The following is an 18,308-nucleotide window of genomic DNA, read 5'->3' as shown; positions in this document are numbered from 1 at the left end:
TGCGACGTAACATAAACAAAGACGTATTAAATATTTGCCGAGGTCACTCATTATGCACAGGTCATGCAAATTAGCTGCAATTAGTCGACGTAATTTTCGGTTAAAGTGTCAGTCAACAATGACTGACTTAGTGCACAAACAAGACGCTTGCTGAGTGTTTTTGTAAATGATAGCGCAGGTTAATTAATTATGTGGAATCGGGGAATCGACTCCCCATCCCCAGTTTCTACTATATACCTGATATACCTGCAAGCATTTCTTTATCGTCATTATAAGGAAGGTCTATTCGTTTTCACAGACCGATTATAGGATCGAATCTGTCTGTTTAAGCCAAAAACAAAGCTTTTAAAAAGGAGTTTCGCTTATTGTGGAGCAGCTTCTTGGAACAAGCTACCTCCCAATATCATACAAGATGTAGTTGAGAGTCAATCAGTAAATTCATTTAGTACAATTTTAAAAATTATTTTAACTGATTCATGATTATAGATTACAGAAGTCTTCGTCCTAGTTAGTGAAATCGTGAATTACTATTCATTCTATTAGACTAATATGGTATTTCTATTATACTTGTGTGGTACACGGCTCTTTAAAAATCGCTAATTGTCAAAGACTACCTTGTTGAAATATTTTTAATAATAATAATAATAATAATAATAAAATAGGCCATAAGTACTAGTATCACCGACCTAGCCTGTACAAAATTCTAATATTGTGTAAGTTTGTTTTATGCCTAGTTCTAAACCATACTTCAAATGACGTAAATTCGATTCGTTTTCACAGGCTGATGAGCCTAGCAAAAAATGAGCAAGGTTGTGTTTCTCAATTAGTCAATTCAGTTTCCTTCGCATTCGTCAAATAATAAATTGTGTTGGATCAACTAAACACTTCAACTGAGTGGCCTCAACTGTAGCTGGACCATCAAGCGGAAAGTAACCTTTGTCTTGCCCAGTCTCCTCACGAGCGTGATATATCGCATCTTGGACAGCAAACAAACAGGAAGATGACATACAGTGAGGTGGTTCACCAGCAGCTTTAAACCACAAATAAAGCGAAGGGCATAATTGAATTAACAACAGGCGATTGACGATGGGTAATTGTTATTCGGTCACTCGAGAGTAGCTCGGTATTGTTATTCACGTTTCGTCAGCAAAGGATATAAAAATTTTATCTAAGATGTCGGATCTTTCAACATCTCTTTATGCGAAAAACTATATTTGACAATTGGCAACACTCAGTTTCAAACAAAGAGGTAAATACCTTAAACCACTTGAATACATCTAAACCAAAAATATCGCTACATATATAATTGACATAAAATTACCTTTTGAGCCAAGAACACCAAGCGGGTTTGGAGCATTTTTAAGAAGGCTCACCCGGAAATCTATTGGAATGTCTTTCGAAGACGGGGGGTGGTAATCCTGAAGAAAAAATCAACATTTCAGCGGGGAAATTGGAGTACACATGCAAACAATTTTACTAGTTATTCTCTTTAGGGCTTTCTATAACTAATTTACAGATAATAATCGTGGAAAACTAATTTGTAGCTACATGACAAAAAATTTTAAACTGAGCTAATAGATATTTATATTTAATATTAAAACATACATTCAAATATCAATTAGTATATAACTGCTGTATAAGAAGGTTTCCAAAAGCGGTTTTTTTAAGTTTCAAACTTTCGAAAATGTTTGGTAGCTTATCTCCCATTTATATCCACCCCAAACCAATGATATGTAAAGCGTTATTTACCCATGTTCCATTGGTAAGTTCCAGACCAGACAAAGGATCATATATTGCTTTCTCAGTCAACCAATAACCAAGACCCATGATGAATGCTCCTTCCACTTGTCCAATGTCAATTTCAGGATTCATGCTGCAAAAAAGAACACTTCCTTCCACTTCCTCGTTGACTTAACTGCGCAAGTCTTTTTCTTAAAGGACGGGGAATAATGCACGAAGCTAACGGAATAACTGTCTACCTTTTTCCACAGTCAAACAAAATATCCGTTCTGAGTATTTCTGTCTCACCAGTGAGCACATCAATCTCCGCCTCCGTACAAGTCGCAGCGAAAATGTTATAATTAAAAGCCGGCTGAGGAGGCTTTGGTAATATCCTAAAAAGAAACAAACATTTTAAAAAAGACCATCTAAATGAATAATAAACGGATCGCGCAACCAGTAAAGCTACAGATTTAAACTACAGTATATAGGAGTACCAAGCTTGACGGCGAATATATTCATGCACAATTTGACTGTATGAACTGTTTCCGCAACTGTATGAATCCGCAAAACTAACGGGCAAATCAAACGTCATGTAACATCAGGATTTCTTCTTTTGAAGTCATTATGAGATGTTGTTTTATGAGATGATGTATTAAACATATTAGAGTAAGACGTTTGATCATTTGAATTCCATATATTTTTTTAAATATTTCACATAATCCTATATTGGTTGAAAAAATAAACAAATTACTAAATAAATGCCAAAGAATGCTATTACGTAGACCTATATTTAAACTTTTTTATTCAGGTTTGGGGGACACCGTACTCCCTATCCATCTATTCCAGCCGATAGGCGATTCTCGGCTAAAAAACAATATATGTGGAATAATTTATTACATCTTAGCCTCAGGTTGTTTCCTAAACATCCCTCAGTTTGCGGGCTAATTAATCGCTAATATCCCACAAACTATGCGTTTATACTAAAAATGCATAGTTTGAACTTGTCCTTGTGTTATTTTGAAAACTGTATCGCGAGCCACAATCGTGGACAAAACCTGTTAATAAGGCTGTTTATTAAAGCAAATTCAGGTTCCATTTACACTAACTTACTTGTTTCGGGTGAAATTCTCCCCATCTCATTGCCAATGTTGCATTTGCTAAGCAAAGTCAATGCGACAACGTATCCAACATTGATTCGGGCGGTAAGGGGTAAATATTTGCTTTAAGATTAACGAGAACAATATTTTTATGATTTTAGTTATTTTTATTAACAGTTTTGTCCATGATTGCGGCCTCTCTGGTACATACATGTATTTTGCAGACAAATCAACACCCTTTTCATAACACTTGTCAATGATCTCAGGCCATGTGGCTTGTGGCATATCTTTTGCTACGGGTGATATTCTTTCCTTGAGCATATTGCAGCATTGTATGATCGCCTACACAAACACAAGATTTTTAAAGTTTTTTAAATATTTTCAAATAAGTTAAAGGTAAACTACAGGGGATTCAAAGCATTGGATTTAATCATTTAAAGCTAAGCTGAGTGGTAAACCCAATGAAGCAAGTAGGAACTTTTCACACCTCACAACATAATTCACTTGTTATACTTGCTCCAGTTGTTGAACCTGTAAACGGAAAAGTGTTTTAGAGCAGACGACCTTTTTATTACTATAGTAGAAATTTACTTTTGAGGACATGTTTGTAAACAGTTATGTCAGTAGGAATGTACAGACTATACTTAAAATTTAAGAGCATGTTTGTAAAAATCTTATTTTTTATCACAAATATGCACCACTAGCTAGGTATTCAATAATTATTATCTTCCACCCTTGATGCACATCTGTCTCTATTTTTTTGCTGGCAAAACTATATTCCCCTATTAAAATTTATGTTCATGAATATGCACAGTTGGTTGGCGGTTCTTTGGCAGTAAAAGTTGAAAAGTAAAAAGATCGCATGTTTCAAAGATCGCAGCCATCACTCAGCCATAAAGAATAACTATATAAATTACAAATGCAAAATACATGTACATATCCCAGGAGACTAGAGAAAATTTTTTTGATCCAGAAAGCTGAATCCTAATTCATTATTATTATTATCATACTCTAAAGAATGGGTATATTGTTAACTTATTTAACACTATGCAATATAAAAAGATAAAAGAGTATAAAAAAGAGGTAAAAGATACAAATTTAATCGCTTTATATCGTTTAGTTCTTTTTCATATTCTTTTATCCGTTTTACTATACATAGTGTTGAAAGTTAACAATATTGCTACACATTCAAACTCGTTTTATTGAGTTTGAATACTTATTTGTTTTCATTTACTTTTAAAGGAAATAAGTAGGACAACACTTTTGGCACATCTGATTTAACGTAAAAACACTCGCAAAACGCGAAACAAATTTAGTTACATAGCTACCATTTGGATTAAGGAAACTTGTTGCTGGTTTAATTGAGATCTTATCAACAGTCAGACCAAAGCCGAGTGTGTAAGCAGCGACTTGGCAAACCTGCAGTTAGACAAAATTAAAGATATTTTTCAAAGATCCAGAAAGAAAAGCTTTGCATTCAGTGAATATAGATAAAAAAATTTGGATGACGATATACACGTTTGATTATAAACTTGTGGGTGAATTAGTAAAATTTTAAGAAACCCCTTTGAACATTAACAACTGGAAAAAACCTCTCAGAATGGAAAAAAACTAAATGTAAAGAGTGACTATAAGTAAATGAAACACACAGCATGCTTTTCGTGGTGTTGAATCACATAAATATACATTATAAAACATGATGCGATCATTTATACGAATCATGTAGGGAAAGCGAGCCTCCTACAAATGTTATTTTAAAATGTCTTTCGCATTATCTGCATGCTGAATAATTTGATACCTCTGTAGCTAAGTTAAATTGACTTTTTCATGATATAAATCGAATTGCATGGGGTCTCCTCGTGAGAGAACATATAAATATAACGATAAAAAGTTGAAATATTTAACTTTTTCATAAATGAATCTAAGGCTACGAGATTGTTTGTATTCCAGGTGTGCAAAATTACATTCCAGTGATTCTAATGTTTTATTAATAAACATAAAGTTTCTACTACTTTTTTTTTAAAACAAAATGCCCGCCCTCATTTTTGGTATATATTTATGAAGTATACCTTTGTGTCTATCCCTTGTCCTATTTCAACCCCTCCATGTGATATGGCCATTGTTCCATCTTTACGAAATATTGCAACATAGGCGGTGTATCGAAACCCTCGAATGTAGTCCACGCCCCATCTCATTGGCACTAAACTTATTCCTCGCTTACGCCAACGATTTTCCTTCAAAAAAGAAGGTAAACAAAGATTAACAAGATCTTCAGTAGAAAAGTAACACAATAACACGCAAACGCTGCCAGAGGTCTACAAGCCTTGTGAACGCGGAACTGCTTAAAACTCGTAAAAGCTAAATAAAAGTCACTAGCTTCAATTAATTTCCCTCCCTCGAGTGGCAATTAGGTCAGGTTTATTTGATTTACTGAAGTTTAAGTTATGAAGACTTAAACGTCTAAACTAAACCTTGTTGAATGATTCAATAGCAGTTCTACGTTTGTCAACTTCACTTGATTTCTTCAATTCTAAAATTACGAAAAACAAATTAATAATCACATTTGACCATAATTCCTAATGAAATTTGCAATTTTCAAATACAAAATGTTTTACATGCACGTTGCTATATGCTATTTCCAGCTTTATTTGAATAACAAAGAACAAAAAGTGTGGACAAAAAATCAAAGAAACTGTAGAAGCAAGATATTCATTAAGATAAAGATAGAAGCAAGATGAATTAAGTCGAGCTTTCCTAGCACTTCTACTGGCGTGCCTTTAATATTGGTTATCAGTGTTTAACCTCACCTTGCCATATTTCAGTCATGTTGCAGTATAGTAAAGGTTGATGATAGTATGTTGTCTGAAAGAATGAAAGAAACGAATCAAAATCGAAATATATGAACTAGCTACGTAGGCATTTGTTCGGGGTCTAATTCATACCATTAAAATTTTGCATACACACAGTTGAAATTCTGGATTGAGTCATTGTAAGGCTTTATGAGAGCAACAAGGTTAAAAAACTTCAATACCTGTCCTTTCTTGTAAAAATTGATTTCTCGTATCGCATCCTGGCTCGTGTTCAGTGTTTTGGCCAAATGATTCATCATTGTTTCGGCAATAAACGTCGCTGCTAATCGACCTAAAAAATCAAAGGTATGCATTTTCGAGAAGAAATGTGTTAAAATCTGCAGATGTTCCAAGAGTCTTCCCTAATACAGCAACGTGTAAAATATCCCATGAATGTTTACATACCTGGTGAACGTGTATAGCTACTGGTTGCTGTGTTTGTCTTGCAGGGAACGCCTTGAAATTTCCAATTTTCACAATAATACGCTAAAGTTGTTAAAAAAAAGTAGTACAAAAACCTTTCCAGGAACACTGATTCCGATAATGAAAGAAGGGAGCACTGTTCTCAGAAATTGCGTTATAATAATTATTCAGGCCCTTATACTTCTCTGTCAAATAATTTAGGAGGAAACTATAATGAAATTATTTTTCTATTTCCCGTAATATGTACTGATGCATGAATGTACCTCGCTGTTTAAAGATTGACCTTAAAGGAAACTTGAGAAATGAGAATATTAAATATAAATAGTAATGATATTATTAACTCACCATTATCCATTAAAATAGGAAAATAGGGAAGGTAACATTCAGTTGTCGCAATTCCACAAGCTGCGTAACATGTGAGATCAATGCCTTTCAATAATCCTTCTTTCGTAGCCCCAATCTAAGTTATTTGCCAAAGTAAAGAGCTTTGTATAACAACGGAGCTTTTACATTATTTACCTCGGACTATAAGTAACTATAAAGCAAAGTAATTTTCAAGTAACCTGTAACAAAATGCAGAGACGCAGAGCTTTAACTATAAAGTAACTTAAAACAAATGCAACAGAATTCAATACACGGATAAAAACGCTCAAGTTGCATTACATTTAGCCACCTATTCAAATTTGAAATCGCTTACTTTTATGTGCGGATGCATAAGATTTCGGCACTCATAAATCGATAAGATTTCGGAAAATACCTTGTACTTCGCCAAGTAAGGATATCTCTTTCCGATCATTTCCATGTTCGTTTTCAAGTTCATTCTTAAACGCACAGGCCTAAAACACGTAAGTATTTAGTGTAATAAAACTATCTTAATTAAATGCGGGTACTCAGAATTACTTATTCATGATGTAAGCCGCCAGAGCACAAGCTGTTGAGTTGGCTGCGGCACGACTCCCTTTCCCGCCAAAACCTCCACCGCATCGCTTACACGAGACACTGACACTGCAAAAAGAACAAAAATATAGATGAGTATTGTAGCAACTGAATGATTTTGCATGCATTTTACGGTATTTTTGGTTTTTATTACGAGGTTTAATCTACTTTTCTTTGTGCACTTGTAATATAATGTTTCGCTACGGTCGAAATATTCATTGATTGTATTTCTTCTTATTTGCACTTTTTTTTAATCAAAGAGCGAAAGAAGTAATCAACTGAAAGTATTATCAAGGCACTGAAAATGACGTTCAACAAAACGTTGCCATACACTATCTTTATTACTCGGGAAAAAGTGAGTCTTAAATTCGGCCCGGTTTTTTCGGGAAAGACTTATTCTCCCACGCGGCCAATCTTCATTTCAGCCAATCGAAATAAATCATTGTCGCATGTGACATATTTGTGACTATCTTATTCGCGCTCAGCGGCTCATTCAACTTCCTGCTTCTTTGTACTCAACATCAGCTGCGGCTGAGGAATGTTTGCTAACATACGACACGTTACGTTACAAAACGTGTAATAATAGTGCGTTTTATTATGCGTACCGAAGTATTTGCGATTGTATACGCTTTCTAAGTGTACTCGATTGAAACTAAACGACACTTCACGCAAATTCTGTATCCTCGATCGAAGCTTCACGACACTGCATACATATTCTGTGTACTCGATCAAAACTATACGAATGTGCGTATATTCTGTGTAGTCGATCGAAGCTAAACGACTGCGTGCACTCAAATATTCTGCGCGATCAAAATTAAACGTCTGTACGCATATTTCGTGAACTCGATCAAAACTAAAAGTCTGCACTTTTATATTGCAAAGCTATACCTGCACTTTTATATTGCTAGCTATTATATTGCAAAATTTATCAGTATAAATATTATACTATGTTGCTAAAATGGGTATGGGCAATCGACGATTCACAGACTCCCCATCCCCTTTTATAGATATAGCCTTCGCTTCAAGTTAACCTACGATGTTTTTGCTGTGCCTGCCAATCTTCTGCTCTTATTTTTAAACTTTCTCCGTTAAAGCAGCTCTCCCTTAGCTCGAGTAAACGCTTAGCAAACGTGTTAATTAGTATAAATTTCGAGGTAACTATCCATTTTCCTGCTCAGTGATTCTGATTGAAAATTCACTGCATGTCTTTCAAGTGACAGTCACTGGTCAGTGACTATAGCTTTTCGATGCTTTTTTCAAAAAGGAAATTTTAATTAATTGTAAATTTTTATAAAATTGTCTTGATTCTTATTTGTAAACACCTTGAAATTTATACTACTGAGCCTGAGACGAGTAATTGTTAAATAGTAATACCTGTTCACTGGTATGTTCAACACCTGAGCTATTGACAACTGAGTGGTCTCAGTAGATTGTGTCGCAGCGTAGACCTTCATCTCTTCCTCACTTGGGATACACAGACACGTCTATTTGAAAAATATTTCAAAAAATTCAGGTAAGTTTGCACGGGCAAACTTCTACTAAGTTTAAATTTATTCTAAGTACTTGATTAATTGAATAAAATAATACAAACGTGTGTTTCCATGTGAAAGTGATGCTGGGTGCCAACTGAAATTTCCCCGCTGACAATATGGGTTGATGATGCCATAGCTCCTGGAAACAAAGCCATAAACAATGCATGAACGATGAAATGTTTTGAATAAAACATAAAATATAGGTGCGTTTCAACTGAGTGTCATTCCACTCCACGTCATTTCAATGGCGCCTAGGTTGAACACAAAACTTCCAAATGAAATTGGCCACTGAGCTTAGATCAGTTAGATTTCTTGTTTTACGAAACAGTTTTGACTTTGGGCACCAGTGACGGCACTCTAAGCAGGCTATAACAACGCCTTGCATACGAAAAAACAATGACATATTAAAATACCTAACTGAAAAATGGATAAAAAGATCCAGCATAAGCAAAAAAAAATTATGCTTACAATGTTACTGTTAGTATGTTAGGTCCACGAAAAGGCAACAATATCCTATTGAAACACGAGCAATCGTAGTATCTTACTATTCCTCAGTCCCGCACATGAGTTCAACTCAATCTTCTTTTAATTTATTTACATTAACACGCTTTTCTGTACACTAACATACAGCAATGTTACATTTCCTGCCGCGTATTCTGAAGACAATTGCACTCTTACCATCAACATCGCCAAAAGTTTGATTTACAATTTGCTCTGAGAAAAATGACGAGGCTTCAATCGCGTCTTGGATTGATATGATTGGTTTCTTGCAGTCGGAATACGTTATCTTCACCTTCTCAGCAGCTTCATCAGCCAAGCTCTGGCTCACTAGTTCACGTATAAGTAAAATTGCATTTTAAGTTGCAAGGAAAGTTGCATAATGTAACACCGCATTAACTCGTTAACTTATAAATTATTATGATGACGTCAGGTGTGGGGTTGGCTTAATAAAATCTATTATAAATTGCCAAGTAATATACATACTTGCAATAATCATTCCAACCGCCTGGCCGGCATATTCTACATCGCACTCGCAAAATAATTTTTCCTTGCCAAAGATATCAGGCATAAAATTATTGTCACCAGGAATATCTTTCGCAGAAATATATTTTAATACACCAGGCAATTTCTGAAACAAATAAAAGACTGGTCATTCACTGTTGAGCATGCAAAATTATGTTGTTGAACTAATATACCTTAATACCCTTTCAATGATACAATGCCAAAGATGGCTGCGACACCACGGAAATGGGTGAAATTAAAAAAGACGTAGCCTTAATTCTCAATACTTAGGCTTCAAACTTGGTGAGAAAAAAGATTTAGAGATAATAAACAAAATATGTCTTGCACAAAAGATTTAAAGCTTGCACATGGCAAAATAACGAATCGTCTGAAGTAATAACCTTGTGTATATTTTAAGCCTCAATGTGTGTGATGAGCTGTCAAAGGATTGCAGAATGCGTATTCAAAAGAAAAATTGAACTTTTTAAAGTTATTCAATAGTTTCTCTTTGATAGCGATACAGAAATGCATAATTGTCAACCAGCGATCAGATTTTCGTTTTGAAACTTCATAAACACTAATTTCTGATAATAAGAGTCATTTGAGTTGCGATATTTGTTTCTTAGCGATATCACAACTGAATTGATTTTGATAATTAACTATACCGTCACGCAATGCGTGCTTAGTAGGTAAAAGGAAAAGGTCTATATTGTTCAATATGTTTCGAACAATTATTGACAAAAATAAAAAAAAATCTAAAAAGGAATTTAAGAGTCATGGAATACTATAGAAAAAGTCAGCATCAAAGTCATTTTGCATGAGATCTAAGTTCGCCATGATTTGTACCATAGCAAGTACCATTATCAGAACTGATCCCCCTGGGTCATTTACGACTGTGCCAGGGGGAGGGGCTCTGCTTCTGTTTACGTTTCCTGCTCAGTGACGAGTCATGACTGCTACTAACTGTACCGATATCATTTCTTTACTGCTGCTGAATTAGTTGGAAATGTCGATAAACGATTACATTATTTCAATTAATATCTCAATATTACACAATCGCCTATCGACATCTCCATGTCATGAATAAACAGGTTCATAAGTTTTCTTACCAAAACTTCTGACACGTCAACATTCGATAGTTTACAGTTACCCTTCAACAACAGAATATAACAGAAAAGTATAAGAATGATACTCGACTTTTTCGCTATTAATTTGCAGTTTTCGCATGCTGTCCAAATTATTACCTGTGTTGTTGTAACAAATGCTCCATATATTTCTTCCTCTTGCCTGGGTATATCATCTGTGTATTGAGCCTCGCCTGATGCCTAAACATTTATTCATTTATTTTATAGCATTTTATATTATATATTGTGAAACTCATAAATAATTAACGAACTGCCAATCAAGGGGAAAAAATACAATCGCGGTTACCGTTCGCTTCCGAACAGAATGTTATAAACAGCTGAGAACGAAAACACCATAATCATATCAAAGACATCTTAAGAAATGTGTGTGAGACCGAGTTAGGACGAGGTTAAAACTCCGTCTCACCGCGGTTCGACCTCGTTCTGACCTCCGTTCAACCGCGATCATACCGAGATTTGATCTAGGTTAACTGCGGTTTTTATTAGGTTATTACAGATTAGTATATTTTCAGTATTGAAAAAAGGCCTTTGAGCATTCTGATTGGCTCCCTCATAATTACTGCTCAGAGCAGTCTGAGCAGTAACTATTGCTTTTCCCCAAAAAAACATGGCTGAAAATACTCAAAATCGTTTTGGAAAAATTTCGGAAGCAGAAATTGAGAACATTAAAGCTTCTGTGTGAAATTGTTTAAAGGTAAGAAAAGACTCTTTTACGTATAATTTACTAATTTATTTTATAATTCAAAACTGTTAGGAGCGACAAAGTAAAATTTACAAAGCCTTTCCGACTGTTTTTTAAAACAGAATGGTTTTTACAATACTGAAACTACTAAAGCAATTTTCGGCTCAGTGAATATGGGCGACTAATTGTTAAATAGTACTGTATGTTATCATACCATTAAGGATTGGAACTCTTTAGAATAGAGACGCTATATATAGTAATGCCGCAAGTTTAAAATTTTTAAACATACTGGAATATTTAGGAACTTTTAATGTAATCTTCGATGTATTTTATCGATAGTGTTAGTTTTATAGTTTAATCTTTAGGACCTTTTTGAAAACCATTCTACAATGAAAAAGCTTCCTAATAAAAGATTATTATTATTATGAAATAGTAATTCACATACTAACTTTGATACAACTAATCTTAATTAGTATTCATAACTTTGTTACACACATGCTCTAGTTATGCGTTAAGCTTAATCTATTCATTTCACAAGCACGTTAAAACTCGCGGCCGATCTGTATGGGGACTCACAATGGCAAGTGCAACGCACTCGCCGTTGTAAATACCCATACAGATCGACCGCTCGTATTCTAACTAGTACTAATTATATGCTAAAGTACAACAATAAGAATACTTCGCACTCGCAAAGTAAAAACAATCAAATTGCAGGGCTCAAAATTAGTTACCTGTAATTTTGCAGTGGTTTTCGTCATAGGCTGTGTCAAAGGAAATTCACTTGGAGTTGTATCAAAACTTTGTTGTCCTGAAGATATCGGTCTTACATATGGAACAGCAGCAGAAATCACTCTGGAACTTGCTTTATTACCAAGAAGACTGAGATAAAACTAATCAAAAAAAACAACAGAATTATTATAAACGAGAACTAGTGTTTTATCAATTAGATTCTTGAGCGTGTAGGTTATTCAGTTTAGTTTAGTCGTAAGTGTAGAGCAAAATCATGTTTGCCAACGTGAAGAGGAAGTGAAAAGAATAAATCAATTCTTAGTTCATCGAAAAGCACTACAAAAAACACACTATTAACTGTTACATGGTTTTGTTCCTGTGGGAAAAACATTAGAATTAAAGTAATGGGGATAAGTGAGAAAAGCATTATTATAATTTTTTGAAAATTATTCGAAAAAGTAAGTTACAGGTAACCCAAAATGATACGGCATAGCATAAGTCGTCTTACCTTATAGAACAAAGAAAGGGCCAAACTTTTGCGATATTCAGCACTTGCAGTGAGTAGTGTTGATTCTGGTATCATTTCTTCATCCAATGCATTCATACAACCTAGTTTAGTATATACCGCGTTGTGTATACAAAATTGCTATCAATGGCTTGGTTTATAACTCTCACGTCGTACCTTTCAGCAGGGCCGCCGAGAGGGGGGGCAAGGGGGGCATCTTGCCCCGGGCCCAAAACCTGAAGCCCCCCCCGACTTAAGAAAGAACCTATTATCGGTGTGTTATACGCACACTAGTCCAAAGTACGAGTGACAGTTGTTGTTATTTTAATTTCTAACTTATGTTGATATTGTTAGTGAAAACGTTTGTTTGTAAACTTTTGCACAACGCTATAAGTACTTTATGCCTAGCAGATATTTAAAACCATGACGCCGTTTTCCGGCGGACTCGACCATGGTCGAATACGCCATTTTTCGGCGGACTCGACCATGCTCGAATACGCCTTTTTTCGGCGGACTCGACCATGGTCGAATATGCCGTTTTCCGGCGGACTCGACCATGGTCGAATACGCCGTTTTCCAGACTCTAGTATACTCGACCATGCTCAAATACGCCGTTTTCCGGTACACTCTACCATGGTCAAATATGCAGTTTTCCGGCGGACTCGACCATGCTCGCGAATACGCCGTTTTCCAGACTCTAGTATACTCGACCATGCTCGAATACGCCGTTTTCCGGTACACTCGACCATGGTCGAATTTGGTACACTCGACCATGGTCGAATATGCCGTTTTCGGGTAGACTCCATTTTAATATTGATGATTGATTGATATTTTTTGTTAAAAAGTTATTTTGTAAAACTTTTGCACTACGCTGTAAAGTACTTTATGCCTGGCAGATATTTAAAACCATGACGTCATAGGACCCCTGAAAAAAAATTTGCCCCGGGCCTTACAATTTCTCTCGGCTGCCGTGCCTTTCAGGCTTCAACGTAATTAGAAATAAAAAAGATTGAGATAACTTGAGTGATAACCTGCTTGTTTACCGTGTGAAAGCGGCGGAGACTTTGAGATCTTTTCTTCATCCAGTATGTTTATTAACGTCTTACCTTTTAATGTTTCTGAGTCAAGAATATTCTTTCCTGAAAAATATTGCTGTGTACCACTTGCCCGAAACTAAAGAAAATTTTAAACATAAATTAAAGTGGAAGTAGCTACGTTTAAAATGTATTCTATTGTCTGAATATCAAACATATTAAGGTTCACTACGTCTTTATAGTATTATTAGTACTATTATCGTATTATGCTCATCGTATTACGTTACTCTTAAATTTTTTATCTTGTTGACCTACTATCAATTTATTGTACAATTCATTACCTACCGGAGAAAGCTTCACACCACCAAACATTAAACTTGGAATTCCCTTTATAATATAGGTTGAGTCCATCGTGACCTTGAATCCAGCATTGACGTACGCATGCGCATTCTAATGTAGGAATAAAACGGTATAAAATTTCAGAATTCCAATATTAAACAGAGCAACGTGGCAGCTTCTTCTAACAACTTCGCATCAAATACGATTTAACAACTGCCTAAAATACATAGACAAAGAATCACCGCGACGTTTTTACCTGAGAGCCGTCGTTAAGACCGTCGAGCTCTCACTCACTCACAAGGGCGTAGGAAGCATCAAGAGGTTGGGGGGGCACCAGCTTCTAGGGGCACTTTTGGTTAATAAAAATGGCGGTTAAAATGGTTAATAAAAATATACAGGGACGGTTTGATTCGTATTTCTTGGGCTTTGTACTGCTAGGGGGGTCCGGGGGCATGCTCCCCCCAGAAAACTTTGAGATACAGGCCTCTGAAATGGCCACAAACCCCTCTCAATTTAAGGATTATTGAGAAATGGTAGATACTTTTTTGTTTCTTTTCGCTTCTCAAAAAGGCATTTTTTTCACAAAAAGGGCACTTTTGGTCCCTTGAAAAATCTTGGGGGGGGGCACGTGGCCCCAGTGCCCCCCTTCCTACGCCACTGCTCACTCATCTCAAAATTACTATTTTAGTTAGATGCAAACAATCGCAGCGAGGTCACGAGATGATTTTGCGATTTGTGGAAAAGGAGCCTTTAAGTCGGCCTTTGGGGAAAATTCCAAGGAGTATTTTTCTTTTAAAATTTAGAGGGAGCTGCATATTATATTTGTTCCAAACCATAAAACAGTTACAAATAACAATCAATACAATTTCACAAAAAAATTACAATTACTTCAATTTCTTATTTGAAAAAACTGACCCACTATTAATTTAGTGTAAGCTTGCGATTGGAGTAGAATCCAATCAGACTGATGCAGGAAAATCAATAGTCACTTCGAAATTTATACTAAATAGCAAGATGCACTACCCCCAGTTAATACTACATGTGTCTTTATAGAAGCTCTGTGCGGTGTGAATCATGAAAAATTTTAGACTACTCTATTTAACCGTAAAGGTAATCACCTCAAAAGAAGTACACAACGAACATGATTTTAGACGAAACTAAATACCTGGTGTCGCGGCATGATTTTGAAGGTTCTTACAAATTCATCACTGGCACTGAATGGGATATCGATTCTAAGGATCACCTGCATGAAATAAAAATATTTAAAGTAAAATAAAAGCAACCCCATCGTTTTAGCGTTAAATGTGGTCAGTCATGGTGTTTATAGAAGTTAACCATTTCCCTTCCTTGCGATTTGCATGTCCATCTCACTGGTCTATCTGACCATCTCTGATATTCAAAACTATAAAGCAACTGTACATTAAAGGAAATTTTCTTTTCACAAGCTGACCTCCTCATGCTTTTTACAACTTAAAGCTAAAACGTAATCCTAGCTGTGTCATTTACTACAGGATAAATTAGTTTGCAGTACTCGTTTACTTTTTTAATACTGATGCACCTTCTGTGTTATTATTTTGATGATAGCATTGAGTAAATTTGCAATTTGCCGGAGTTACGATGTAACAAGGACTTATTGAAATAGACCAGAGACTGATTTTATTATGGTTGGACGAACTAACGCTCACCTTGCTAGCCATGTCAACGTTTAGAAAGTCTTCCAAACCATAGGACTGGGTTGATCCACCAACTTTACCTGAAACGAAACATTTTTGAAAAAAAACTACATGAGTTGTGGACAGGAAATCATTCTTTAGTCTTTACCAATAACAACAGTGGCTCCAACAGCGCACATTATTATGAACATATCTGACGGAAAATCACGATGCTTGTGAATCATCATTAGATTTCCAGCCCAGCACCCAGCCTATTTATGAAAGAAGGAAAAATTGGAATTATTCATAGTTCCGAAATTTCGATTACTCTACTTACGCGTGATATTTCTTCCAACTCTTCTATATACTCACATTTCTAACTGGAACGTTGGCAATCTAGGAAAATTAAGAGAGGAATCCATTTAGGTCTCACACGTTTATTATCAAGTATCAACTGCCTAAATGCATCGTGGTCCCAGTTGCCTGGGAGGTAGTTATAGCCTTAAAGGTCGAATAAAATTATTAATTCCACCTCCGACGCATGCGCATGGCCGTACAGCTACCGTAATAACAACGGGGGCGTGCTTTAGATAAAAATTGTGCTCTTTGTTAAACAAAAAACTGTTTTATCGTTCATAATTTCATGAAAGGAAATATATATATTTCGCTTCACCTTCTTGATATGAGTGGCAAGAATTTCAAATGAGTTGGATTTGGAAGAGTTATTCCTCAGCTCTGCGATCATCTTGTTTAGAGAGAGCGCAGCGCCAAGCTGCAAAGATGTCTCAGTTACCTGAATAGCAAAAGTTTAAACTGAAAATCAACCTCTATTCTACTGGTAATATCACTCAATGAGTTTGTGTGTGAGCTGTAGTGCATGAGATTTTATAAAAAAATGCGTACGTGAGGGGTCATATAACTATGTATTTTAGAAAATAGAGAAAGTACTTTGACGGCCTTATTGAGGTTTCCAAAACCAAGTTAGATATTTAGGTTTTTTTAAAGAAATCCTAGCCAACTCTACGTTGAAACGCTATAAGGCCAAATCTGTTGCTACAACAATATCTAAAAAAGGTCCTGGCAATGCAAGCCTATTCCAAGTCTGAGGGTGGAAAGACCTTGATGACGTGTGAGTTTTCAGGAATTAAATTTTATGCAATTTGACTTTGTAAAGTTAGGATTACTGAGCTTAACGGAGTTTTAGATATTGAAGTGCTGGGATTGGGAAATTTAGGTCCTCAGGGATTGAATTATTACGAAGAATAATGGATTTGAAAGAATGGGATTATGATGTGCATGTCAGAGTAAAGATATATGATATTACTGTAGTTTGAGTTTAAGGAAATTAATCACAGGGATTATGGAGTTTAGGTTTTAGGGATTCGATTACTGCAATTACAGGGTTCAGTTTGTAAAAGTACGAAAAGCTGGTTTAGAATAATGCCGAGATGGATGGGATGCAGTCAGCATGTGTGTTGAAATTAGAATATCTTGTTCTTGAAAGTTTTGAGTTGCGACCTAAAAATTTATGTCACAAACTACGTAAACTAAATTACCTGTACGGCATTCAATTCGGGCATATCAGCAATATTAATGAAAACATCATAATTACCATCATTTTTGTAAACACCTGAAATACATGGCAAGTATGTCGCAAGTTTCTGGTAATTAATCAATTTTATAATAAAGTACAATAATATTTTTTATGACGCCAGGTATCAATAAGTTCTCAAAGCTTTCGATTGCATTATTTACAACGAGTACAATTTTCTGAAGTACCTTTTCTAGTGTTACCAACGACCAATCTGATGGCTTCAGAGTCATATGAATCCAGAATCGTATAGAGATCCTTCACAGATATAGGTTTAAACCATAACGGGCGTGCAGACATTTCTCCCTCACTGAAGCAACAACCGTGACATGTTTTAATCTCATCACAGCATTTTCTTTGACATCTGTGAAGGTCCTGGAAATAGTTTGATAACATATTACATCTGAATTTTTCATCCTCATGGATAGATTTGCAAAGGATTTGCAGGTACCACTCGGAGATAACTTCTTAACAAAGACGAATGATATAAAGCACCCCACCCCTGAGAAAATAATTTTCATTGCGATACATAAGATCAGATAAGTAAAAGTACGAGTAAAAGTATGGTGATTATAAGGTCTACATTTTGCTTGGAAATTGCTCTTTGCAACATTAATAACTCTGCTTTATGGGCAAGCGAAGATTTTTGGGAGTGTAACCTAGGCTTGAAACACACATGATGGGTGTATCTTCGTGTGTGCAAGTTGACTGAGAGTAAAACAAGTGGCTCACGTCAAAAGCTGATAGTTACACCATATGGAATATTATAGCTGGTTGAATAAGATATTATTTACCTCAATGTCAATGGGATTTTCATCTTTTGCAAACGATTTCATCGCATCAAGTATGGGACGGAAAACCTAAACGTTAAGTAAAATTCGCAATTAGTATTAACATAGGGGAACAGAGGGCCAGGAGGACAGGGCGGGCAGCTACCTTAACCAAATAAAATGAAGTTTATTGTTAGAAATCAGTAAAAAGTTAAAATTGTATAACAATTTAAAAATTCGTGCGATCACCCTCCCCCCTCAAACGAAGTCACGGCCGTACGCCTATGAGTATTAACGATA

The 18,308-nt window shown here is 35.7% G+C and overlaps 1 protein-coding gene across 1 annotated transcript in view; it reads right to left on the bottom strand.

Annotated features, from left to right (window-relative positions):
* Positions 1–667: 667 nt before the first annotated feature.
* Positions 668–18,308, bottom strand: part of LOC114534119 (indole-3-acetaldehyde oxidase-like) — a 50,119-nt gene continuing 32,478 nt past the window's right edge. Inside the window, exons 2-34 of the mRNA XM_028555664.1 lie at positions 18,033–18,098; positions 17,427–17,613; positions 17,204–17,277; positions 16,321–16,440; positions 16,020–16,043; positions 15,817–15,919; positions 15,681–15,748; positions 15,161–15,238; positions 14,002–14,106; positions 13,729–13,795; positions 12,626–12,726; positions 12,120–12,278; positions 10,806–10,886; positions 10,671–10,712; positions 9,544–9,688; positions 9,238–9,387; positions 8,619–8,698; positions 8,402–8,511; positions 6,992–7,096; positions 6,849–6,927; positions 6,437–6,551; positions 6,074–6,154; positions 5,851–5,960; positions 5,627–5,681; positions 5,291–5,349; positions 4,889–5,053; positions 4,148–4,238; positions 3,307–3,350; positions 3,031–3,161; positions 1,980–2,114; positions 1,750–1,873; positions 1,322–1,418; positions 668–1,030 (exon numbers count right to left, since the gene is read on the bottom strand). Of these exons, the coding sequence (XP_028411465.1) occupies positions 852–1,030; positions 1,322–1,418; positions 1,750–1,873; positions 1,980–2,114; positions 3,031–3,161; positions 3,307–3,350; positions 4,148–4,238; positions 4,889–5,053; positions 5,291–5,349; positions 5,627–5,681; positions 5,851–5,960; positions 6,074–6,154; positions 6,437–6,551; positions 6,849–6,927; positions 6,992–7,096; positions 8,402–8,511; positions 8,619–8,698; positions 9,238–9,387; positions 9,544–9,688; positions 10,671–10,712; positions 10,806–10,886; positions 12,120–12,278; positions 12,626–12,726; positions 13,729–13,795; positions 14,002–14,106; positions 15,161–15,238; positions 15,681–15,748; positions 15,817–15,919; positions 16,020–16,043; positions 16,321–16,440; positions 17,204–17,277; positions 17,427–17,613; positions 18,033–18,074 (3,306 nt within the window). The 5' untranslated portion in view covers positions 18,075–18,098 and the 3' untranslated portion in view covers positions 668–851. The remainder of the gene's footprint in view (positions 1,031–1,321; positions 1,419–1,749; positions 1,874–1,979; positions 2,115–3,030; positions 3,162–3,306; positions 3,351–4,147; positions 4,239–4,888; positions 5,054–5,290; positions 5,350–5,626; positions 5,682–5,850; positions 5,961–6,073; positions 6,155–6,436; positions 6,552–6,848; positions 6,928–6,991; positions 7,097–8,401; positions 8,512–8,618; positions 8,699–9,237; positions 9,388–9,543; positions 9,689–10,670; positions 10,713–10,805; positions 10,887–12,119; positions 12,279–12,625; positions 12,727–13,728; positions 13,796–14,001; positions 14,107–15,160; positions 15,239–15,680; positions 15,749–15,816; positions 15,920–16,019; positions 16,044–16,320; positions 16,441–17,203; positions 17,278–17,426; positions 17,614–18,032; positions 18,099–18,308) is intronic.

Source organism: Dendronephthya gigantea, unplaced genomic scaffold (genome assembly GCF_004324835.1).
Source record: "Dendronephthya gigantea isolate DGI-Jeju-01 unplaced genomic scaffold, DenGig_1.0 000097F, whole genome shotgun sequence".
Lineage (NCBI taxonomy): Eukaryota > Metazoa > Cnidaria > Anthozoa > Malacalcyonacea > Nephtheidae > Dendronephthya > Dendronephthya gigantea.
The sequence above is the reverse complement of the archived record's forward strand: the minus strand, read 5'-3'. Positions and strand labels throughout refer to the sequence as shown.